Source organism: Staurois parvus, unplaced genomic scaffold, assembly GCF_062004578.1.
Source record: "Staurois parvus isolate SC_StPar_1 unplaced genomic scaffold, SC_StPar_1.0 ptg000165l, whole genome shotgun sequence".
In the NCBI taxonomy this organism is placed as follows: domain Eukaryota; kingdom Metazoa; phylum Chordata; class Amphibia; order Anura; family Ranidae; genus Staurois; species Staurois parvus.
In genome coordinates, this window is record NW_028317961.1 from 19,107,964 (window position 1) to 19,134,515 (window position 26,552).

At 41.1% G+C, this 26,552-nt stretch overlaps 1 protein-coding gene across 2 annotated transcripts in view; it reads left to right on the forward strand.

The window, feature by feature from the left end:
- The first annotated feature begins 11,075 nt into the window (after positions 1-11,075).
- The window catches only part of PCMT1 (protein-L-isoaspartate (D-aspartate) O-methyltransferase), a 99,425-nt gene continuing 83,948 nt past the window's right edge, over positions 11,076-26,552 (forward strand). The window contains exon 1 of one of the 2 annotated variants that reach the window (XM_089676277.1): positions 11,076-11,545. In XM_089676277.1, coding sequence (XP_089532403.1) covers positions 11,266-11,545 — 280 coding nt within the window. In that variant the 5' untranslated portion in view covers positions 11,076-11,265. The remainder of the gene's footprint in view (positions 11,546-26,552) is intronic. The other variant, XM_089676278.1, reaches the window with a different exon arrangement.

The following is a 26,552-nucleotide window of genomic DNA, read 5'->3' on the forward strand; positions in this document are numbered from 1 at the left end:
TGGCCCATTGGGCTTTAAGAAAGGACAGTGCAGCAGATCTTTCACTTTATTGCAGATCCCCCAGATATTCCATGTGAGAAATTTCAAAGGGGCCATATTATGATTTAAATAACGGGAGCAAAGTTTAACGGTTCTTGGATTATCAGGTCTACAACATCATGCAACCGGATTGTCATTGTAAATTTCAAATAATACAGTACATCTTTCAAGCAAACACTGGTAATAAACCTCTGGCAAATGCATAGCAGGTAAGTCACAAACTGCATGATGATCCTCACCCACCATTCTGCTCCAATGCCAACTGGTGTGAGCATAAAACCCAGTGACCATTTGTTGCAGCAAAGAACAGTAAATCTGAATAAGACATGTCACACTGGCACGGTGTATATACCAAAAAAACAGGACAACACTGACCAAGGAAACAGTCCTTGATAAAATATACTGTATATGTGGATTTTGCCAGGGGGGCAGACATTTATTGTAAAGCAAGACAAGTGGCAAGGCACTCAGTAACACAAGGCTGTGTTATAGGACATATAGGGAAATGGGGTGAGTTTGCTGGAGAAACTTGTATTGATAGTAGGTAGGTCTCCAATTGTAGAAGGAGGAGAGAAATGGTGCAGTCAGTATAGGTTTGAGTCAATCTGGGGTAAGCAGACAAGATACATAGAAGCTAGATTAAGGTGAATCAATCCCCAAGTATCAAGAACGTAGATTTATGTGAGAGAAAGGAAAAGGGAAAGTGGTGCATCAGCAAAGGATCTATCAAGTTTCCTGTGTCTAAAATATGTTGGGTGGTGTTATTACTGAACACAAAGAGGAGATAAGGGACGAGCATGCAATGGGGAGCCACAGGCTGCAACTAGCCCAAGCAACAGGCTGAAGGCACAGGATATAACATAGGCAGGCAACTGTACTCACAGTGCCTTAGTATGGTTAGGTGGCATCAGTCAATGGCCAGATGGTAGCAGCCTTGGGGTCATCAAGGAAATGGACACTGTCCTCTCCAACCACACAAAGGTGAGCTGGGTAAAGTATGCTGTATTTAATGTGTTGCACATGGAGATCTTGTCAGATCAGTGAAATGTACACGTTCACCTACTCTATATTTGAAGTAAGCAGCGCTGGGACAAGAGGTGGGTGGGAGGAGCGGCTGCCCTGAGCCCACTGGTTTACTGTAGGAATCGGAGTGCCTTCCATCTGTTACAAGGCTGACAAGAGTAGTGACAGTGTCATCACTACTCCTAAGCAGCGCTGGGAGCACCGAGGAGAGGAGGAGAGCGCAGGGAAGTGATGCAGGCTGTGTTCTCTCTTCTCTAACTCCTTCCTGCCAGTGCACCGCTGCTGTATTCAGAAGCTTTTGGCAGTTTGGCATCTTTTCCCTGGGTGCTGGATCACCTTGTGGACCCAAAGGAAGTAACTATATCCTGGAATGAGGAGATGGCATCTGGGACCTTTGCCCTGTCCATTTCCGGATGCTCTGACTCAGGCAAGTTTTGCACTGATGTCTGGAACCTTCCAAGGGGGAAACGTAGTGGGCTAGGCTAGGAGACCCCTGGATGATAACAGGGTAGTATGGTAGAGCTAGTATATTCACAGGATGAAGAAGAGGGGATGGTTTGCGAGCGGATCTCCTTGCATAAGTGCCTTATTCCATGCTACTCCAGGCCACAACCCTTATCTTTTATATTTTACCAAACAATTGGGTATTATATTGTGTTTGTGTACACTAAAATTAAGTGTATTTTTCCTGAAAATTTGCATTTGATAAAAGGCTGCGCAGACATCAAGCTACATAAAAAATTGTAACAACCACCATTTTTTTTTCTCCAGGGCCTCTGCGTTCAGAAATAATATCATGTTTGGGCATTCTAAGTAATTTTATTGTAAGAAAAAGAAAATATCAATTTTCATATGTACAGCTCTCAGCATAAATGAGTACACACCTTTTGAAAAGTAAGATTTTAGTCAATATCTCAATGATCACAAGAACAATTTCCAAAATTTTGACAAATAACATATGTTTAGCTCGTTTCATTAAAGTAAGGTTAATAACATAACTTAGATTACAAAATCTTCACTTTTACTCAAATTAGATGATGCAAAAATGAATACACCTCACAACAAAGACAACTACATCTAGTATTTTTGTATGACCTTCATGATTTGTAAGGAAAGCTGCAAGTCTTCTAGGCATGGAATGAACAAGTTGGCGACATATTGCAACATCTTTTTCCATTCCTCAAGAATGACCTCTTTTAGAGCATGGATGCTGGATGGAGAGTGATGCTCAACTCATCTCTTCAGAATTCCCCATAGGTGTTCGATTGGATGAGACATACTTGGCCACTGAATCACTTTCACCCTGTTCTACTTCAGAAATGCAACAGTGGCCTTAGATGTGTGTTTTTTGGATCATTGTTACGTTGGAAAAATGCACGACGACCAAGGGTATGGAGTGATGGTAGCATCTTCTCTTTCAATATAAGGCAGTACATCTGTGAATTTATGATGCCATCAATGAAATGCAACTCCCCAACACCAGCAGCACTTATGCAGCCCCATAGAAGGACACTGCCACCACCATGTTTCACTGTAGGCACCATGCATTTTTTTGCATCAGTTCCAAAACATGGACTCATCATTACATAATACAGAGTCCCAGTAGTCTTCTTCTTTTTCAGCATGGGCCCTTGCAAATTCTAAGTGGGCTTTTTATCCATGGGCTTTAGGAGAGGCTTCCTTCATGGACAACACCCAAGCATGCCATTCCTCTGCAGTGTACACCATATTATTTCATTGGAAACAATGACCCCAGTTTGGCTTTCTACTTCTTTAGCTGACTGCAATGAACTTGCATGGTGATTTTCTTCAATTCTTCTAATCAGAAGACGCTCCTGTCAAGGTGTTAACTCCCATGGGTGGCCTGGACTTCTCTGTGAGATTGTTGCAGTTAAATTTTTGTATCAATTTGGGTACAGTATTCTGACTGATAAGTAAAGCTTTGCTGATCTTCTTGTAGCCTTCACCTGCCTTGTATAAAGAAATTATTTTCTTTCTCAGGTCTTGTGACATGTCTGTTCCATGTGGTGCATTGCTGGCAGCATGAAATGGGAAGGGGTTTTCTTTGTTAAGTAATGCTCTTTTATAATCAACTTAACCAATTCAATACCGGGCACTTTTACACCTTGCTGCCCAGGCCATTTTTCAGGTTTCAGCGCTCTCACACTTTGAATGACAATTGTGCGGTCATACAACTTTGTACCCAAACTAAAATTTTATCATTTTCTTCACACAGAGCTTTCTTTTGGTGGTATTTAATCACCACTGGGGTTTTTATTTTTTGCTAAATTAACAAAAAAAGACAAAAAATTTTGAAAAAAACACACGTTTTTCTTTGTTTCTGTTATAAAAGTTTGCAAATAAATAATTGTTGTTCATAAATTTAGGCCAAGATGTATTCTGCTACATGTCTTTGGTGAAAATAACCCAAATTAGGATGTATTTTTTAGTTTGTAGGAAAGTTATAGAGTTCACAAACTATGGTATAGATCTGAATATTGATCAATCCTAAAGTACTGACAGCCAATCTAATTTCTTGAGGTCCAAGAATGTCAGAACAGTACAGATATCCCACAAATGACCCCTTTTTGCAAAGTAGACAGTGCAACGTACTTCATAAGAGGTATGGCAAGTTTTTTGAAGTTGTATTTTTTTTGTCATAATTTTTCGGAAAATGAAAAAATTTTAAAAATTAGGTTCACTATTTTTTTTTTACATACTGTCACCAGTGCAGTACAGCGTCTTCATATAACTGTCATGGCGGTGATCAGGGACACTGACTGGTGACATGAAAAAAAAAATATATATATATATTTTTTTTTTTAGTTATTTTTTATTACATTTTTTTCTTTTTTTTAAGATTTTTTTTTCATATTTCACTATGACCAAAGTAGTACAATGTTACCATAGTAACATTGTACTACTTTGGGGAAGTGATCAGTATTTTTTTTTTTTACACAGTTTGCTTATAGCAAAGAATTACTTTGCTATAAGCAAACATTTACCTGAATGACATTGATTCATTCAGGGTTTTTTTTGTGCTTAGCTGTGATTTGGCCACAGCTAATCACATGACATGTGCATGTGATTAGCTGTGACCAGTCACAGCTAGACACTAGTATACAATGGATGGCATGAGTGAAGCCATCCATTGTATACAACTATCATGTGACCTGTTGTGATTGGTCACAGCAGGTCACATGGTACCGGCAACGGGGGCCGGTACTCAGATCTGTCATCGGCCATGTCCGAGGTACACGGCCGGTGACAGATCGCGCTGCTGCGCAGCTCTGCAGGAGTGCAATCTGCGCATGTGCTGGAGGACACCATATGGCGTCCACCCGAAATGCTGATGACATTTGCCGGCCGCCATTCGGCCATAGGGCGGGCGGCTAATGGTTAATGAATAATTAGACTCACCTGTAGTTGAATTCTTGTTAATTAGGATTTTGTTGTTTAAAATGTAGCTTTGCTCCTAAGAATTTCATTGGGGTGTATTCATTTTTGCAACATGATCTTGAATGAATTTGTTAGGAAAAATATTTTATGTGTGCAAATTAACAAACCTTGTTTGCAATGAATGGCCTGCATTTGTGGGGATATTTTGTAGTATAGTGTCCCATAGAAAAAGTTGATTCTGAAAGGTCTGTAAAGGTTTTCTGACAAATCTGTTCTCATGTACTCATTTATGCTGAGCACTGTATTTAAAATATCAAAATTGCCCCAGACAGCAAGTGGTTAAAGACTCTCAATACACATCTTTTTGATATCTAACCACAAGCTGGGAATCTGTATTACCTGTACTTACAGAAGTGCTCCCTACAGCAAATTGAGCTGCCTAAGCAGAGATAATAGTGCTGTGGTTCTGTCTGTAAATCAACACTTCTGGGGGTATTGGGTACTATGACTTCCGAGCTGCCAATAGTGTTTCCCCACCCGACCCCCGGCATCATCAGTGTTTCTGCAGAAAGTACAACATTCCTCCTAGATTGGCACTGAAACCTGCTGCTCAATAAATAATGACAGCAAGTTTATCATGCAGTGGTTTTCACCACCAATCCTTGGAAATGTTTGTACTTGCTGCAGATGCAGGGGTTGGGTGGGGAATGCTGCAGGCAGGTTGGAAATCTAAGCATCGGACACTCCCAGATATGTCATTTTTCAGGAACAATAATATTTCTGCTTAGGCAATATCATAGAAGAATTTATCAAAACTGGAGAAGATAGGATCTGAAGCTGCTGTAACCACGCAGCTTCTAGTATCAGCTTGCTCTGTTAAAGCGGTGTTAAACCCAAAACAAAAAGAATGAATATACTTCAGCTTACCATTAGATGTGGTGGTTGTGTTAGTTTTCTATTTTTTAGGATTTCCCCCTCTGTTTCCACCTGGGGATCTAGCCAGTAATACACCTCCTGTATTAGAGTGCCTCCACTCTGGATGAGGGAGCAACAGAGGCACCTTTGGGTGGCAGCACTCTCAGTCTGGGGGGGAGGGCAGATGTTATATGTACTAGCAGATAGAATACAATAACAAATTAAAGCCAACCTCCAGCTTTTTAACACTTTTTAAGCAGTTATATAATTTTTTTCCTTTTGGGATAAAGGTTTTACATAAATAAATAAACCTAATCCTTGCAAGCACCCCTGTGAGTGGTAAATGTTTTGTCTCAGCCCTCTCACTGCTACATCTAAGGGAGAGCTTGTTCTGTCGAAAAACAGAATTAATGGCAGGATCACAAGATGAAAATAATGAAAAAAGGCCTAAAAAAAGAAAACTAATGCAGCCATCACATATAAGAATTGATCAGCTGCAATATAATAACTGTTTGCTTTTGGGTTTAATACCACTTTAAGCTTTGAAAATGAAAAACAGAAGCTGATTGGTTGCCATGCACAGTTGTTTCATATTCAGTCTGCTCCCATCTTAGTAAAACCCCCTCAATATGGGGAATTTGTCAAAAATGGCAGCAGACAGAATATCTGGAGTAGCTGTGCATGGCAATTAATTAGCTTATATTTACTATTTTTTGTTTTAGGAGCCTGTAAGTAACGTGTACATATTGTGATGCTGCAATGCTTTGATTCATAGTGGTGGCAAAAATAATCCTCCATCTCATTCATCGAGCAGTACCGGCACCTAATTACGGCCCATTCAAGCGAATAGAGCCGTGTTGCAACGCTCTCCTCCATTCAGAGAGAAAAAAACAAAGGGCAGACTTCACAATGACTGATCACTGTGATAGCCAATCAGAGGCTATCACAGCGATCATGTGTCCCAGAATAAGGAGTTCTGGGTCCTGGTCGTTAGAACAGGACCCAGGGATCTCAGTAACACCCCGGTCTTTGACTGGGGGAACCGTGCGGCATGCTCCCAGCAGAAAGACAAGTATACAAATTAGCGGCCCCATGGCAAAAAAGCCCAGTGCTGTGACGCCGCATGTTTGTGTGATGTCGGCGCCAGGGGGTTAAAGGGTGCCTTGAGATTATCCATAATCTAGACTGAAAAAAGGTTGAGAAACACTGCTCTATAGTTACATGGTCTTCTCAGATGTGATAGGGAGGAGATGCTCAGCATAGAAACTCACTGATACAGTGCCTTGAAAAATTATTCATACCCCTTGAAATTTTCCACATTTTTTCATGTTACAACCAAAAACATAAATATATTTCAAATTTTGCCAAAGATTCTCAATTGGATTTAGGTCTGGACATTGACTGGGCCATTCTAGCACATGAATATGCTTTGATCTAAACAATTCCATTGTAGCTCTGCCTGTATGTTTAGGGTTGTTGTCCTGCTGGAAGGTGAACCTCCACCACAGTCTCAAGTCTTTTGAACACTCCCAACAGGTTTTCTTCTAAGATTGCCCTGTATTTGGCTCCATCCATCTTCCCATCAACTCTGACCAGCTTCCCTTTCCCTGCTGAAGAAAAGCATCCTCACAACATAATGCTGCCACCACATTTCACGGTGGGGATGGTGTGTTCAAAGTGATGTGCAGTGTTAGTTTTCCGCCACACATAGCATTTTTGCTTTTAGGCCAAAAGGTTCAATTTTGGTCTCATCTGACCTGAGCACCTTCTTCCACGTTTGCTGTGTCCCCCATATGGCTTCTCACAAACTGCAAACAGGACTTCTTATGACCTTCTTTCAACAATGGCTTTCTTCTTCACACTTTTCCATAAAGGCTAGATTTGTGGAGTGCACGACTAATAGTTGTCCTGTGGACATATTCTCCCACCTGAGCTGTGGACCTTTGCAGATCCTACAGAGTTACCATAGGCCTCTTGGCTGCTTCTCTGGTTAATGCTCTCCCTGCCTGGCCTGTCAGTTTAGGTGGATGGCCATGTCTTGGTAGGATTGCAGTTGTGCCATACTCATTCCATTTTCAGATGATGGATTGAACAGTGCTCTGTGAGATGTTCAAAGCTTGGGATATTTTTTTAATAAACTTACCCTGCTTTAAACATCTCCACAACTTTATCCCTGACCTGTCTGATGTGTTCGTTGGCCTTTATGATGCTGTTTGTTCACTAATGTTCTCTAACAAACCTCTGAGGGCTTCAGAGAACAGCTATATTTATACTGATATGAAATTACAGACAGGTGGACTCTATTTACTAATTAAGTGACTTCTGAAGGCAATTGGTTCCACTAGATTTTAGTTAGGGGTATCAGAGTAAAAGGGGCTGAATTCAAATGCACGCCACACTTTTCAAATATTTATTTGTAAAAAAAAATTGAAAACCATTTATCTTTTTTTTCCAAACACAAACCATTTATAATTTTCTTTACACTTTACAATTATTCACCACTTTGTGTTGGTCTATCATATAAAATCCCAATAAAATAAATTTACATTTTTGGTTGTCACATGACAAAATGTGGAAAATCTCAAGGGGTATGAATACTTTTTCAAGGCACTGTAACTGAGCTTGTGCAGAGCTTCCAACACTGCTCTGCAAAATCCTCAACTGCATTGGAGACATGATAAAAAAAGTGGAGATAGAGAACAGCAGGATCAACCAGGTTTTATTGTAGAATACAGAAAACGAATCCCATAGTGACTGAGTGAGTATGAACAGCATGTAATACAGCATTAATCGATAGTTTTTTTATGACATGGGTTTAGTGACACTGTAAATGTAACTGAGAAAATGGATTGGTTCCACTTGAGGCTAGGTTCACACTGACAGTGACAGTTGTGATTCCAATGCAAACTAATGTGATTTCTAAGGGGATTTACCATAGCTGGGGATAAAATTTGCACCAAACCCGCACTAAACTTGCACAGGACTCTTTTTTTTCAGAATCGCACTGCATAGATGTTAACCATTTACCGACCGCACCATAGCAAATATACTGCTACAGGGCGGCCGCGCGGTGCAGAATCACATATATAAATGTGATTTTGCACTTTCTGGTTTTGGGTGCGCACCGCTGATGCGCTGGGTCTGCTGCGATTAGTCACAACGGAAGGTGATCAGCAGGTGGCAGCCAATAGATGAGTACCAGCACCCGCCAATCGTCAGGGAGATTGACAGAACAGAGTTCTGCCTATGTAAACAAGGCAGAGCTGTGTTCTGTCAGCAGCAATGTGCCGGATTCTCTTTCTCTGCAAGCAGGGAATAAAATCCAGCACATTACCCAGAAAAAAAACCACACACAGTAAACATACACATAGCTAGGTCCACAGTGAACTCATTGATCACCCTATATGTTTAACCCCTTCCCAGCCATTGTCATTAGTACAGTGTCAGTGCATATTTTTAGCACTGATCACTGTATTAGTGTCATTGGTTTCCACAAATTCTCAGTGTTCAATTGTCTGCCACAATATCATAGTCCCGCTATAAGTCGCTGATCGCCGTCATTACTAGCATAACTAATAACAAAAATGCCAGTAAATATACTAATATAAATATAATATAGACACTATAACTTTTGCACAAACCAATCAATATATGGTTATTAAGATTTTTTTAACAAAAATATTGGCCTAATTTTAACAATTTGTTTTATTTTTATTATTGGATATTTTTTATAAATGAAAATACATTTTTTTTTCTTTAAATTTTCAGTCTTTTTTGTTTATAGTGCAAAAAATAAAAAAAACCGGGAAGTGATCAAATGCCACCAAAAGAAAGCTCTATTTGTAGGAAACAACGATATAAATTTCATTTATGTACAGCATTGCATGACCATGCAATTGTCAATTAAAATAACGCAGTGTCGTATCACAAAAAATGGCCTGGTTGGGGTGGGTAAATCTGCCAGAGGTCAAATGGTTAACAGCTTTCATAGCATACGGTTTTTTCAGATGACATGCAAATCAATGCCTTTAGGACTGGATCTAATCCACATAAAGCGCTGTGCAAACTGTTGGCACTATATAAATCCTGTATAATATAATAATCAACGTGAACCAGGACTTAAAAATGAAAGCTAGAAGCTGACTGGTTGCCATGCACAGCTTCTCCGTATTCTAGATGTCCCACTTTTGATAAAACTTACTCATTGTATTTAACCAGTTCCTTACCGTGCTATAGCCAAAAGATGGCCACAGCCCAGTTGGTTAGTTCTAGGAGAGCGTCCGTGGACGTCCTCCCAGAACCACACCCTCCAAGTGGCCCCTGTGGCCTTTGGAAACAACTGATCACATGACTAAGGAACAGGCCAATCACAGCCCTTTTACCATGTGACCAGCTGTGTCCAATCAACAACTGATCACTGGGTAAATAGGAAATACCACCCCCCCGCATGCCCCCTGGGGTGAGCACTGCGTGCGATCTGTGATCACTGCGGCCTTTGGACACAGCTGATCATGATTAAGGAACAGGCCAATCACAGCCCTTTACCATGTGACCAGTTGTAGCCAATCACAGCTGATCACCGGGTAAATAGGAAGTGCCGGTTGTCGGCAGTCCTCTTCTCACGCTAAGAGCACATGAGAAAAGGAGAGCTGGAAGGAGGACATCTACACTGATCATCAGTGTACTGGTGATCACTGTAGCCCCATCAGTGCAGCCAATAGTGCCCATCAGTTGAATCAGTGCCGCCTATCAGTGACTCCTCATCAATGCAGCCTATCAGTGCCCATCAGTGAAGGAGAAAAATTACTTATTTACAAAATTTTCTAACAGAAACCAAGAAAAACCTTTTTTTCAATTTTTTTTTTTTTAGTTTGTTTAGCAAAAAATAAAAACCCCAGTGGTGATTAAATACCACCAAAAGAAAGATCTATCTGTCTCAAAAGAAACTATAAAAATTTAGTTTGGGTACAGCGTTGCATGACCGCACAATTGTCATTCAAAGTATGAGAGCACTGAAAGCTGAAAATTGGTCTGGGCAGGAAGGGGGTAAAAGTGGCCGGTATTGAAGTGGTTAAAATGTTCACCATTCGCAACGTTACACTCATATTCAGTGTGTACTATGTTACGGTCAGACCGGCCCCCACTTGGACAGCTTGCAGGGAGACCCCCCCCCCTAGCAAATTTTAAAAAAAACGTTGCTATGCAGGGCTCTGCCCACATGGCCGTGTCACTCATTCAGTCATCTGTGAATGATAGACTACAAGTCCCAGAGGCCTTAGTGGCTGTCCACTTGTAGTCCTCACTCTCACTCTGTGGTAGTTCATTGATTTTTCCTGTGAGTATATCTGCTTGGTAATACATCCCATACTGCAAGCAGATACTCTGACAGCTCTGCAGGAGACCTGCATGGCACCAGAGATCTACTGATCACTGCTGCAATAGTCTACAGGCTCCTGCAGATGAAAATATTAAATGCACGTTTTTTTTTACCTGCAAAAAAATGTGCATTTATTATTTTTTTTCCTAAAAGGTGACCTTATCCTTTATTAGGGCAGGATATGGTGACAGGGTCTCTTTAAGCTTCCTCAGCTGCAGCACGTACCATTGGCAGGCCGGCCCACCACTGGAGGGCGTGGCCTTGTCACCCTTATTTTGAACATGCACAGTACACTTCGCACTGCAGCACGTCACGCCGCACGCTCGTATTGGATTCTAGCAGCGCGCTGTGCCCGAAGACAGAAGACGTGCACTATGTCACTATCGCCCGGTTTCTGACAGCCGGAGACGACATGAACATAGGCTGCGGCCTTCCAAGCTCCAGCCGCCAACTAAAACCCCCATTCAGCCGTCACCGCCTAGCGCGCGCCCGACACCGCATCACGTGCACCAATGCCATCGCTGGGCGTGGCAGAAAATGCGTCGTGTGCGACTGAACTGGGCGTAGCCGTTCGCCTCTCACACGGCCCTGAGCATGTGCGTAGCCCCGCCCTCTCCTCCAGCGGGCCCCCGGATGACGTCTCCTGGCTGGGGGTGCTGGGCTTCCTGGGCAAGCTGCTGGGCGCAGTCGCCGCGCTGAAAGCAGCAGAGTACCTGCTCCGTGCGCTGTGTGCAGTCATGGCCTGGAAGTCAGGGGGAGCCAGCCATTCCGAGCTGGTCAGCAACCTGCGCAGTGAGTGTGAGAGGAGCAGTGACATCATTGGACAGGAGAACAGCACAAGCTGTGTCGTATCACATCCATAGGCGCAGTGACAGGACGGGCTACCTGTGTAGAGGTGTATGAGGGGCAGGCACGTCGTGTTGGAGCGTGCATGAACATTGTATGGAATGACTACAGGTTGTCGTACTGTATGTGATGTGGAGAGTGGACGTGTTTACTGTACACAATGATTGCTTATGTGTATGCTGGGGCTGGCTTAACTTTCTGTTCTGGCTGGACAGGTAGCCGTGCACTAGCTTGGCCTGTGAGGTGTTATTCTGAGCCCTGTCCTAGGACGTGACCTGTAGGCCACTGTGTGCTGGAGATCACAGGACATTGTTTACTAATGCTTCATTTTTAACCGCTTGCCCTCCAGAGGATTTCCCCCCCCCCCTTCCTGACCAGGCCATTTTTTGCATTATGGCGCTGCGTTACTTTGACAATTGTGCAGTCATGCGACGCTGCACCCAAATGAAATTTTTTTCCCATGAATTGAGCTTTCTTTCCGTGGTATTTGATCGCCTGTGTGTTTTTAAATTTTTTGCGCTATTAAAAAAAAACAACAATTTTGAGAAAAACTATATTTTGGACTTTTTGCTATTAAACATGTCCTGTAAAAAATTAAAAAAAATCTAGTTTATAACCAAATATTCATTTAGGTCAAAATGTATTCTGCGACATGTCTGCTAAAAAAAAAAAAAAAAGCCCAATACCTGCAAATTAATTGGTTTACATGAAAGTTTTATAGCGTTTTTAATTGGTGGTCTGTATACTGGAATTTTGTTTTTTTTTTTACTAATAATGGTGGCGGTCAGCGACTTATACTAGGACTGCGGTGGGCGTTCTGACACAGGGGGGAACTGACTCTGTGTCACTGACATCCCCAGTGACACCAATACAGTGATCAGTGCTAATAAAAAGCACTGACACTGTACTAATGGCACTGGGCAGGAAGGGGTTAACATCTGGGGGGATCAAAGGGTTAACTGTGCGCTGGGTGTGTTTTACTAGGGGCTGTGTCTGTGCTTCACTGCAAGCACTAGTGGTGCACCGAAATGGAAATTCTGGTACTGAAACTGAAATGCGCCTGTTTTAAAAACTAATATATATTTTTTGGAAAAAAATACTTTGATCAAAAAAAAAAAATATCTACCCCAATTGTTTTCTTGTTCAAAATTTTTATTTTGTTCGTAGGGAGGGGTAACATAGATAAAACAAAGTATACAAAATACAATACTTATACCCCAATTGTTTTGTAAAATATGCAAGAGAATGTTACGGCGAGTAAATAGATACCCAACGTGCTCATGCTTTAAAATTGTGCATGCTTGTGGAATGGCATGAAACTGTGGTACTTAAAAATCTCCATGGGTGATGCTTTAAAAATGTACACAGGTTAGTGTAATGTTACAGAGGAGGTCTAGTACAAGAATTATTGCTCTTGCTCCGACAATCGTGGCGATAACTCACGTGTGGTTTGAACACCATTTTACATATGTGGGTATGGCCTACGTATGTATTCACCACTACTGGGGGACAGGGGCAAAAAAAATGTATTTAATGTTTTATTTATTTTTTGCACTGTTCCTTTTTAAAAAAAAAAAAAAAAATATTGTAATCAATTTTATTCTTATCACAAGAAATATCTGCATCCCTTGTGATAGAAATAATTAGTGACAGGTCCTCTTTATGGAGAGATATGGGGTCAATAAGACCCCACATCTCTCTTCTGCAATGTAAAGCATTGGATCAAAAAAAAGCATTGATCTAGAGCTTTAAAAAAAAAATGGTCGTAACCAGAAGTGACATCGCTCCGGTCCTCCAAGGGCATAGAGATGTGTGGCAGCCATCTTTCCTTCACCTATCTCTATGCCCAGCGCCGGGATCAGTGGTTTCTCAGGTAAGACTGAATTACTGAGCGGCGGCGGCGGGCGGCTGTGAGGGGCAGGGTTTTTTCGGGACCTGTATTGGTGCCTTTTTTTTCATTTCGGCCAACAGCCGGAAGGGGTGTTTTCGGCTGAAATGTTTCGGTCACCGGAATTTCGGTGCATCCCTAGTAAGCATACTGCTTTGCATGGCTGTGCACAGCCATTCAAAGCAATGTGCACGAGCTGACAGGGAGGAGAACTGTTTTGTTTACCTGCCCCGTCGGAGATCATCGGCAATCACCGGATAGTAATCACCGGCTGGGACCCGGTGATTGACAGCCACAGCTGCGAATGGCGGCATGGATAGGGTGCCTGTGCCCCTACCCGGAAATGCAAAATCACATATATGTATGTTATTTTGTGCACCTGTGCCACCCTGTAGCAGTATATCTGCTATAGGGTGGACGGGAAGCAGTTAATTTTATGTATTCTATTTATTTTTTTTCATTTGACATTTGGTTAGACAAAACACACTGATCTGAGAAAATCTGGAGTTTGGACAATATGCACTTGTGACCCATGCAGATCATATAAAGACCCGGTGCACACTGATGTGATGTGGGAACACTACGAATCCTGAGCGTTTACCGCAACGCATTGCATTCATGCAATCTGGTGCAGATGTCAGTTAAATTGACACACAAGAACAGATCACAAAAGGTGATGCGATTGCCAGAAATCGCATAAGTGAGAACACCCATGCAACGGGTCCTGCACCTTTTTGGTGCGGATGCGATGCAATTTGAGCCATTATAACTGTGTGGCTCAAATCGCACTGCTTGTAATTCGCACAGGAATGCAGTACGATTATTGTGCATATTACATGCAGTGTCCTGCATCACATTAGTGTGAGCCTGGTACAAGGCCTGGTTCACACCAGTGGGTTTTGCAGAAACGCACTACGGTCCATTTAACATGGCTTCCTATGGGACAAGTTATCTATGCGTTTTTCAGCTGCTGCATTTTTAGGAAGGATCAAGGAAATTTTTTTAAACAAGAAAAGTAGCTTTTTTTGCTATTATTATTATACAGTATTTATATAGCGCCAAAGGGTTTGCTCAGCGCTGTACAATAGCAAGGGGGACAGAACATGAGACAAGCCAGAAACAATACAATACACGAGGGGTTCGAGGGCCCTGCTCTTTTGAGCTTACAATCTAGGAGTATAGAGTTAAATGGAGATGCTGCTGAAACACATGTAGTGTGGTTTTTGTTGCATTTTTATTCTGTCCAGTAACAAAAACATTTCCCCTTCAAAAGAGAAAAAAATGCAAACCACTTGTGGAAAAACACAACGCAGAGCAAAATGCAAAAACGGATCAAAAGCAAAGTGCATTGGTGTGAAGCAAGCCTGAAACCTCGGACAGCATGCATGTAGGTAACCTGCATTCATGGTTTAGGGATAAGTGTGGGTGTCCTCCAAACTCCTTTCTATCCACAAATATGTGCACTTCCTTTTTTTTTTTTTCTCGTTTTGTCCAGTCAGCTGCATGCTGAACCATTCACCATTCTGCAGCACATGTAAACAAAGGGGTGGGATGTTGCTGATGTCAGTGTCCTTGTATGGACACATGCCCATGTGGATGTGTGTCTACATTAACCACTTGCCCTCCTGAGGATTTACCCCTCCTCTTCCTGACAAGGCCATTTTTTGCGTTACGGCGCTACGTTAATTTAACTGACAATTGTGTGGTAATGCAACACTGCACCCAAATGAAATTTATGTCCCTTTTTTTTTTTTTTTTTTCCCACGAACAGAGCTTTCTTTCGTGGTATTTGATCGCCTGTGTTTTTGTTTTTTTTTTTTTTTTTTTGCGCTATAAAAAAAAAAAAAGGCAGACAATTTTGAGAAAAAAACAATTTAAACATGTCCAGTAAAAAAATTTTAAAAATCAAATTTGTTCTATGTTTAGGCCAAAATGTATTCTGCTACATGTCTTTGCTAAAAAAAAAATTCCCAATACATGTAAGTTAATTGGTTTACACGAAAGTTTTAGCTTTTACAAATGGCGGTATATATACTGGGATTTTGTTTTCTTAACGTTTTACTAGTAATGGCGGAGATCTGTGACTTATAGTAGCACTGCGGTGGGCATTCTGACACTGGGGGGAACTGATTTGGTGTCACTGACATCCCCAGTGACACAATACAGTGATTAGTGCTAATAAAAAGCACTGACACTGTACTAATGGCATTGGGCAGGAAGGAGTTAACATCTGGGGCAATCAAAGGGTTAACGGTGTGCTGGGTGTGTATTACTATGGGGCTGTGACAGTGTGCATCAGTGGGGCTGTGCACAGCCATTCAACGCAGTGTGAACTAGATGACTGGGAGGAGAATTGTTTTGTTTACTAACAGTTCTCCCGCCCCGTCGGAGGCTCTAAGATGCTCTGGCAGTGGGGTCTTTTTTTTTTCTTCTTCTAAATATCTGTGTCCATGAACTAACATGCAGGGGCAGTTAGATGCCCCTAAGAGCAGTTTCAAAAATGTCCAGGGTGCATGAGGCCTAAAAAGGATCCTATTCTCTTGGTATTTCTTCCTTTTCATAGAAGCAAATCCTTCCAAGCATGATCAGTTTTCTGGCTGTGCTGGGATCACAGTCTGCCTGTCCTCCAGTGGTCAGACTTGTGCTGACAATTCCCTACACAGCCATTTACTAGGAGGATCAGTGTACTGCTGGTTCCCCACCCCTAGTTCTCTAAGCCCCTTATGCAGCTGAGTACAGAGATCATGTGATCACCTGTGAAAAAGAACATTTTTATTTTAAACCGTGTGGATTGTTATACAAGGTGAGGCTTCACATATACTTTAATAATGCAGCCTGCAGTTGATTGGACTCAAACCGCGTGACTATGAAGTTTGGATAGAGGTGAGTTCAGGGGAGTTCCCATGAGGCATTGCAAGACTCTTAATAGCTACGGACATGATGGAATTTGTAGTGTCACCACAGTGGGAGTGCTAGGGTTACATGCCCCTGGTGTAGGGTGTAGATCCTAGGTGCACAATCTGTTAATCAGAAGTGCAAGTGGAATCTTGGTAAAACAGTCAAGTGTGAACGAGCCCTAAAACCCAATGCTTGCCAAACGCCCCTATTGCGTTTGGCAAGCATTGGTCTGGCGTTTGCAGAGCGTTTTTAATGCTCGGCAAACGCCGCATGCACGGTTTAGCGGCGGTTGCTAAGCGTTTGCTGAGCGTTAAAAACGCCCCACAAACGCCTATAATGAAGTTTAAATGGTGTTACCACTCTGCAAACGCCCCGCAACCGCGTCGCACCGCAAACGCCAGCCGGGCATTTGCGGAGCGGCACCATAGACTAGAGGGCTTCAGTGCCTCCTGACTTGACCAGAGGTGTCCGTTTTGCCGCGACGCTAACGCTCCCATTAGAACAGCACCCTGTGCTGCAATGTGCAGAATTGTCAGAGGCGTTTGGGAAGCCGTAAAAACGCTTCCCAAACGCCTCTCTGCCACCTGCACACAACGCTAGTGTGAACGTAGCCTAAGATAGTTAATTTTATAAAGTATTATTAAGGATAGTTTGTGGTGGTGGTTGCCAGAATGGAAAGGAATAGAACACCTGTCAGGTTTATTGTCTGTGTCCCTGTTAGAAAGATTTTTGATCTCAGATTGTTATGGTGACCGTTCTCACCAAGAGTTAAAGAAACTCCCAAATTTTGAGTTGTCCCCTGAACACTAATAGAGGAGAAATCTTCCAATGGAGGGCACTAGTATTGGTGATAACCAGGAATTTCCTCTCCCTTCCTGTTTTGGCTATGGAACATGAGGTGAAGGGAAATATTCCCAAAGGATACAAATGGCAAAAAACTTTCCATTAGGGTACATTCACACCAGGTTCGGTGGGACTGCATTGGGCTGCTATTCCTACGATGTGTGCAATCTTGTTGTAGTGTGGCACGGTCACCACAGTTCTGGCTGATAGAACTTTATGTTTGTTTTAACCACCAGCTTAAAGTTGTTATACCTGCCTGCAGCTACAGACATTATCTTGCTATCTTTTTTTTTTTTTTTTTCACCAGCCTATTTTTTTTTTTTTAGTGATAGCAGTTATCATGATTAATTAGTCGATCAATTGCTTCTACAGGTGGCAGAAGGGGGTCCCACTGCTCTCTGCTGCCTCTCAAGACTCTCCCGTCCCACCTAGGAGCCCAGGACTGAAACTGCTGGTTCCTCTGGCCTACCATAGAGGTGATCAGGGACCAGTTTTTTCCTCAATCATCTCTACGGTATTAGAAACCGGAGGCAACAAGTATTCTGTTGCTTTCAGTTCCCCCAGCATATAAACAAGTCATTTACAGTATGACTTGTAAAAAGCATCTGACCGATCTTGGTATGATCAGATGCTTTTAAGGTCAGAGGAGAGATCTGGGGTCTAATAGACCCCAGATATCTCAATAAAGAGTACCTGTCTCCACCCATGTTATCGCAAGGCCTTGTGATAGTAATTAAAAAAGGATCAAAGAGAAAACTTTAGAGACTATGTCAAAATATAAAAACTCAAAGTTTAAAGTCACTGTGCTCACATGCGTCAGTCCCACATCAGTGCAAAAGCGGCAATTGCACCACACATGAGGTATCGCCTTTTAACGTCGGAGCGAGATCAATAATTTTAGCCCCAGGCCTCCTGTGTAACTCTAAACTGGTAACTTGAAAAGGCTTTTAAGCCTTTACATATGGAGATTTTTAATTACCATAGTTCGGAGCTATTCCATGGGTTTGTGTAATTTAAAATTGTGACAAGTTAGATATCATCTGTTTTGTTCGGCGCCTTATATTGTGTTTTTGTGCATTAGTGTATTTCCCCCCCCCCCCCCCCCCAAAAAGCATTTGAAAAACATCTGCACAAATACCGTGTGACATAAAAAAATTTGCAAAACCCACCATTATATTCTGTAGGGCCTCTCCTTTAAAATATATATAATTTTTGGGGGGTTCTAAGCAATTTTCTAGCAAAATAAAAAGACAGATTTTTACATGTAAACAAAAAGTGTCAGAATAGGCCCGTTCTGCAATTGGTTAAAAAAAAGTAAGTGAAAAGTGTGATGCGTCAGGATCTGCATTGAAGCGCACACCCACTGGTGTGAATGGACCCTTACTCTATCCAAAAATGGGGTGGGAGTTTTGCCTTTTAGTTTTACTTTAACATCTCAGAATGAGTGTCCCAGCAGTCAATCTGCTATACAGTGAGGAACAGAAGTATTTGTACACCCTGCGATTTTGCAAGTTCTCCCACTTAGAAATCATGGAGGGGTCTGAAAATCACATTGTAGGTGCATTCCCACTCTGAGAGACAGAATTAAAAAAAAAAATTTAGGAAATCACATTGTATGATTTTTAAAGAATTTATTTGTCTTGCACTGCTGAACATAAGTATTTGAACACCTAAGAAACAGCAAGAATTCTGGCTCTCAAAGACCTGTTACTGTGCCTTTAAAAAGTCCACCTCTACTCCACTCATTAATCTAACTTAGTAGCACTTGTCTGAGCTCTTTAAAGACATCTGTCCACCCCACAGTCAGACGCCAACTACTACCATGGGCAAGACCAAAGAGCTATCTAAAGACATCAGAGACAAAATTGTGGACCTCCACAAGGCTGGAAAGGGTTACGGGGGCAATTGCCAAGCAGCTTGGTGAAAATAGATCAACTGTTGGAGCAATTGTTAGAAAATGGAAGAGGTTAAAGATGACTGTCAGTCTCCCTCGGACTGGGGCTCCATGGAAGATCTCACCTCGTGGGGTATCACTGATAAGAAAGGTGAGGAATCAGCCCAGAACTACAAGGGAGGAGCTGGTCAATGACATGAAGAGAGCTGGGACCACAGTTTCAAAGGTCACTGTCGGTAGAACACTACGCCGTCATGGTTTCAAATCATGCATTGCACAGAAGGTTCCCCTGCTCAAGTCATCACATGTCCAGGCCCGTCTGAAGTTTGCCAATGACCATCTGGATGATCCAGAGGAGGCATGGGAGAAAGTCATGTGGTCAGATGAGACCAAAGTAGAACTTTTTGGTCTAAACTTCACTCGTCGTGTTTGGAGAAAAAAGGATGAGTTGCATTCCAAGAACACCATCCCTACTTGTGAAGCATGGGGGTGGTAACATCATGCTTTGGGGGTGCTTTTCTGTGAAGGGGACAGGATGACTGCACTGTATTAAGGAGAGGATGAATGGGGCCATTTATTGTGAGATTTTGAGCAACAACCTCCATCCCTCAGTCAGAGCATTGAAGATGGGTCGTGGCTGGGTCTTCCAACATGACAACAACCCGAAGCACACAGCCAGGATTACCAAGGAGTGGCTCCGTAAGAAGCATATCAAGGTTCTGGAGTGGCCTAGCCAGTCTCCAGACTTAAATCCAATAGAACATCTTTGGAGGGAGCTGAAACTCTGTGTTGCTCAGTGACAGCCCCGAAACCTGACAGATATAGAGGAGATCTGTGTGGAGGAGTGGGCCAATATATCTGTTGCAGTGTGTGCAAACCCGGTCAAGAACTACAGGAAACGTTTGACCTCTGTAATTGCAAACAAAGGCTTCTGTACCAAATATTAACACTGATTTTCTCAGGTGTTCAAATACTTATGTTCAGCAGTGCAAGACAAATAAATTCTTTAAAGATCATACAATGTGATTTCCTGAATTTTTTTTTAATTCTCTCAGAGTCTCTCAGAGTGGGAATGCACCTACAATGTGAATTTCAGACCCCTCCATGATTTCTAAGTGGGAGAACTTGCAAAATCGCAGGGTGTTCAAATACTTCTGTTCCTCACTGTATGTTGGGCGGGACACTCCTGAGTGGGCGTCATATGATGTCCTGTCAGAAGGTGCCCCTTCTGGGGCCATGCAGCGGCGTAATCTGTCACTGGCTGTGACAGATCACGACACTGGTGTGCTGCCAGTGACATGTGACCGCTGTGAGCAATCACAGCAAATCACATGACAATTGTATACAATGGATGGCTTGCTTTCATTCTATCCTTGTATACATATGTGTTGTTAGAAGTGATTGGTCATATGGTATAGATGGGGCCAATCACAGCCAGGGTGGGCTTGATTTAAATCATAGTTTTCTACATAAAGACTAATTCTTGCTGGTATAATGTTAATATGCATGTAGATGAAGATTTTTAGAATAACAACTTTTCATATTAGTTTTTTTTATCCCCAGTTTAATAGGTTAATCATTCATATTTGGACAACTTTTCTGTTGTACTTAGGAAGGAGAAAAATAATCATTACCTTAATAACAATTTAAATAGATTTATTCAACTGAAACAATAACATTCCAGCATATGTTATTTGCTTAAACAAACATCCATGTTTAACTAATTTGGCTAAACAAAATATATATATTTTAAAAAACGTAGACTCAGCCCCTTCTTCCTCACACTTAGTTTCACTTTCTTCTTGTGCAGATCTATTCCACTCCAAACAATCAGAAAAATATTGTTTCTATTCACTGAACTTCTTGAAACTTAGCACTGAAGGGGTTGATTCTGTATTCATAGGTTTGTAGAAGTTAGGATTAAGGTCTTTTTCTTAACTGTTATAACATTTTTGCTGTGAAGAAGAGGCATGTGATCTCCGCTGAGTCAAATTCAGTTTTGAGAACTGCAAAAGTAAACCAAGCATCTGTGATAATATCTTGTAGGCAGAGAAACTGCCCAATAATCTTACAAAAACCTCTGGAAGAGCATGACATTGTGAATGGATTAATGGAATTTATTTACCAAAAAAATTAAACATATACAGCCTTTATTCTACATAATTAAAAAACGAATCTTTATTTCATGATGGAATAACCTTTGGATGGTAATATATTTTCCTCAAAAAGCATTTGATTTTAAAAAATCCGATTTTAAATAAAAAAAATCTTTTTTTTTTTTTTTTTTTTAAATCATTGATTTTTTTATCCACCCTGATCACAGCCCATATGTACTATGTGATAAGCTTTGTCCAATCACAGCTAATCACAACAGACTAAATCAGTTTCTTTCAGTAAAAATGGTTGCTAATATCAAATACATTGGTATTAGCAATGGTAATGTTTAAAAATAAATATCTTGTTCATTTGCCCAGAGTAGTACAATGTTACTATGGTAACATTGTATTGCTCTGGTCACAGTGTCTTAAAAAAAAAAATTGAACAAATAGAGATTAAATAATCTTATTTCATTTTGTTTTACGTACTGTCACCAATCAGGCTCCCTGATCACCACTGCACCAGTTATATTATAGCACTGGACTGGTGACAATATGTAGAAAAAAAAAGGTGTGAATGTAATTTTTTATTTATTTAAAATTTTCTTCATTTTACAAAAAAATGTGACAACAAATTACAACTTCAAAAAACTCCCCCTGTCTCCTACTAAATACCTTGTACTGTCTACTGGCATTTCGGACCTCCAGAAATTAGATTGGCTGTCAGTACATAAGGATTGATTGTCAGATTTATATACCATAGTTTGCGGACTCTATAACTTTCCTACAGACTAAATAATATACACTGATTTTTGATTATTTTCACTAAAGAAATGTAGCAGAATATATTTTGACCTAAATTTATGAAGAACTGTTCATTTGCAAAATGTTTTAACAAAAGAAGAAAACAGTGTTGTGATTTTTTTTTTTTTTTTTGGGGGGGGGGGGTGTTTGTTTATTTAGCAAAAATAAAAAACTGAAGTAGTGATTAAATACCACCAAAATAAAACTCTATTTGCATGAAAAAAATGATAAAAGTTTTTTATGCGTACAGTGTTGCATGACCACGCAATTGTCATTCAAAGTGCAACGGCGCTGAAAGCTGAAAATTGGCCTGGGCAAGATGGGAGTAAAAGGGACTGGTTTTGAAATGGTTAAGGAGTACACCTTGTGAAATGCAAAAACATTAAACAAAGAATTAGGGGTCCAGTCAAAAATGGTAAAACAACTTTTGTGTTGAGCTGTAGCATAAGGAATTTTGGTCATTCTTTTCGTTAAAATCTGTTCTTGGCAATAAATCTTCTGAATAAAATAGAGGTTATACTAAAATATACTGTCCTCCCATTAAAAAGTGGTGTTTTCCCTTAGTTCCCCTGCAAAGTCAAACAAAATACCTATTCTGCCAGTGAAGTCCACTTAAAGCGGAGTTCCACTCAAGTGGAAGCTCCACTTGTTTGCCCAATTATTGGCTCAACTTCGTTCGGCCCCCTCCCACAATCTCCTGGGAACTTTCACAGGTTGCAGGAGACTGCCGGACCAATTAGGAGGTGCAGCACAACTCGTGCATGCGCAGTGGGCACCGGGCTGTGAAGCCGCAAGCTGTCACAGCCTGGTGCCCACAGTTGAGGGATGGAGGGGAGGACGACTGTGCGGGTGAGAACATCGCTGGACTCTGGGACAGGTAAGTGTGTGTTTATTAAAAGTCAGCAGCTACAAACCTGTAGCTACTGACTTTTAATAAACACAAAAACAGCTGGAACAGCTTTAATGCAGCTGCCTGTGACAGGGTAGCTGCACTGCTCCTGAATTTAGAGAAGAGTTGTCGGCGTCATATAGGCAAGGAGGAATGGCTATCAGCATTGTCATTACTGATTCACAAGCTTGGAGCTTGTCAGTCAGCACCTGAATACACCTTGTCTTGTCCACTGCCTCTTAGATTGACAACACTGCCTTTTGTTGCTGAAACCCTCGCACTGTGAGCTGCAATGTCTGGGAAGAATGTGAGAAATAAATGAAAGAAGGATTTCGCTCAGTCAAGTAGGGTAGTTGTTTTGTTTATCTTATGGTACTTGCATATTGCATCTTAACTAGCTTTGATTCATTAGCCTGCTTTAGTTGTACTTTAAGGATGAATTTACACCAGCCGCTGTGTTCTAATGCAGGGCTCGTGTGCGGTAAGTTCCAGTGATATTGCTTTAGTGCCAATCTTTGTCAATCATACTTTTTTTTTTTTTTTTTTTTTTTTTCTCCTTTAACCTCCTCGGCGGTATGATTCTTTCCAATTTTTTTTTTTTTGTGCTAAAAGCGGTTCCATTTTTTTGCATGGAAATATGTAGTTTTTTATTGTAGGCTGTAATTTTTAGGAATAACTCACTGAAATCTGTCCGAACAAGAGTCTAGTAAACATTCCGGATATGATAAAACTTGAAACACGAAATTATAATTTAATAAATAATCAGAAAAAATAATATAATAATAATTTTAATTCAATATTATAATCAAACCAAAAACACAGAAATTTGAAATACAGAGGCAAATTCGCACATCGCTGAGCAAAGTCGCAAAATCGTTTTCAGTGTCTGACGAATTTCCCCACAAATCATTATCACTCAATTCTGCAAGTGGTTTTGATTTACTATCGCTGTTCTCTAGCTGGTCTAAAACCACTTTTGATGTAAAGGGACCCATTTTGGACGCCATGGACTTTTCTAAATTTCCAGGCAGAAAGAACATTCAACATGCAGGCAGGGCACAGGACAAAGCAGTAGGGACAAAATATATGTGAAATGCATTAAAACAGCAATGACATTTTTAAAAAATTTCAAATTTCCTGCCGGTTCCGGCGCCCGTATGTCCCGACGTCACAGGGACCAGAACACGGAAGCCGAATGCTGGCATCGGCCGGAGGAGATGGCCGGGGACGCTGCAGGGGACACATCGCGGAAGCAAAGGACAAGGTAAGTGCTGCAGGGACCCCCTGAGCAACGCCGCATGGTAAGCCTGAGTGTAGCTCAGGGTTACCACTCTTGGTATTGAAATTTTACCCTGAGCTACACTCGGGAAAACCGCTAAGGAGGTTAATGAACTTTATTGAAATGTCACAGAGACATTTAATTAAGTAAAATACTGAAGATACTTTTTCAGTGCACACTGCCCTGCCCGTACACCACCGCAGTGCAGTACTGTGAACCGGGCACACTGGAGTCGAAGCATTTTGCCTTGTCATGTGGTGGGACTGCTCTGAAATGGTTGCCCAGCACAGTCCAACTGTGTCTGGTTTATCTATACCCCAAGTGGACTTAAACATGAATGGCTCCCATAACAGATTTTAACTTGATTCTGCCTGTAGATTTTTCCACTTGATCCTTTGATTTTCCGCTTCCTTTATTAGGGTGACAGTGCTGTTCGTTTTGCAATAAAATCAATGCAGTTGTGTCACACTTCTGATAGGGTTGTCTAAAATGGGCGTGTAGTTTAGATGGACTTAAATGCTCAACTGCAGGCAAATGGCTAAATAAACATAATAAAAAGCATATAAGGTAGCTGTTTTACATGGCAAAGGATTTGTACATCTGCCTATCCAATCCTGAGATTTACATATGGTGGGTAAATTAAGTATTGAACACGTCACCATTTTTCTCAGTAAATATACAGTTCCTTGAAAAAGTAATCATACCCCTTGAAATTATCCACATTTTTGTCATGTTACAACCAAATTGTAAATGTATTTTATTTAGATGTGATAGACTAACACAAAGCGGCATGTAATTGTGAAGTGGAAGGAAAATGATAAAAGGGTTTCAACATTTTTACAAATATCTGAAAAAGTGTAGCATGCATTTGTATTCAGCCACCTTTACTCTGCTCCTAACTAAAATCTAGTGGAACCAATTGCCTTCACATGAAATTTTACCACTTGTTGGTTAACAACCCATAACATTAATAACATAACAACCCATGCAATCCACAAACAAAGAAACCAAAACAAGTTCAGAAATTAAGTTAGGTCTAATACAATGGAATTAAACAGGGAAAAGGTACTTAAACACCTGAAGAAAGGGAGATGCAAAAAGGCATGGAAAGCCAAGACACTATGAAATCTATCTCTAATTAGAAAGCATTCCTGCCCCTTGTCAGTGCAAATTGATATACGCTGCTTCAGTCTTAACTGAGGGCCTATAAAAAGGTGTCTCATTATCAAGGTGTCACACAAGAAACATCTCATGATGGGTAAAAGTAAAGGGCTCTCTCAAGACCTTCGCAACCTTATTGTTGCAAAACATACTGATGGCATTGGTTATGGAAGGATTTCTAAACGTCTGAATGTTCCAGTGAGCACTGTCAGGGCCATAATCCAGAAGTGGAAAGAACATCATTTCACCATAAACCGGCCACAACCAAGTGCTCCTTGAAAGATTTCTGACTGAGGAGTGAAAAAAGAGTTGTTCAAGAGCCAAGGACCACTTATAGAGCGATTCAGAAAGACCTGGAATTAGCAGGTACAATTGGTTCAAATAAAACAATAAGTAATGCACTCAACCGTCATGGCCTGTATGCACGCTTACTGTGCAAGACTCCATTGCTGAAGAAAAAGCATGTTGAAGCTCATTTAAAGTTTGCTGCACAACACATAGACAAGCCTGTGAAATACTGGGAGAATATAGTCTGGTGAGATGAGACCAAAATTGAACTCTTTAGATGCCACAATACACACCATGTTTGGAGGTCAAAGGGCACCGCACATCACCCCAAAAACACCATACTAATAGTGACGTTTGGAGGTGAGATCATGGTGTGGGGCTGGTTTTTGGCATAATGTACTGGCAAACGTATCATTGAAGGAAGGATGGATGGAAAAATGTACCAAGACATTTTTGAGTAAAAAAAAAAAAAAATCTATCTACCAGGATGATGAAGATGAAACGAGGATGGACATTTCAGCAAGACGATCCCAAACACAAAGCCAAGGAAACTCTCAGTTGGTTGCAAAGAAAGAGAATAAAGTTGCTAAAATGGTCCAGCCAATCACCTGACTTGAATCAAATAGAAGATATATGGAAAGAACTAAAGATTTCATAGAAGAGGTCCATGGAACCTTCAAGATTTGAAGATTGGAAGAATGGGCCAAAATCACAACTCAGCAATGCATGCAACTATCTTCTCCATACAGGAGGCATCTCAAAGCTGTCATTGCCAACAAAGGATTTTGTACAAAGTATTAAATTTCAATTAGCGTGTGCAATACTTTTTCCCTGTGTCATTCCATTTTATTACACATAGCTTTATTTTCTAAACCTATTTGTTTTAGTTTCTTTGTAGGTATGGATTGCATGG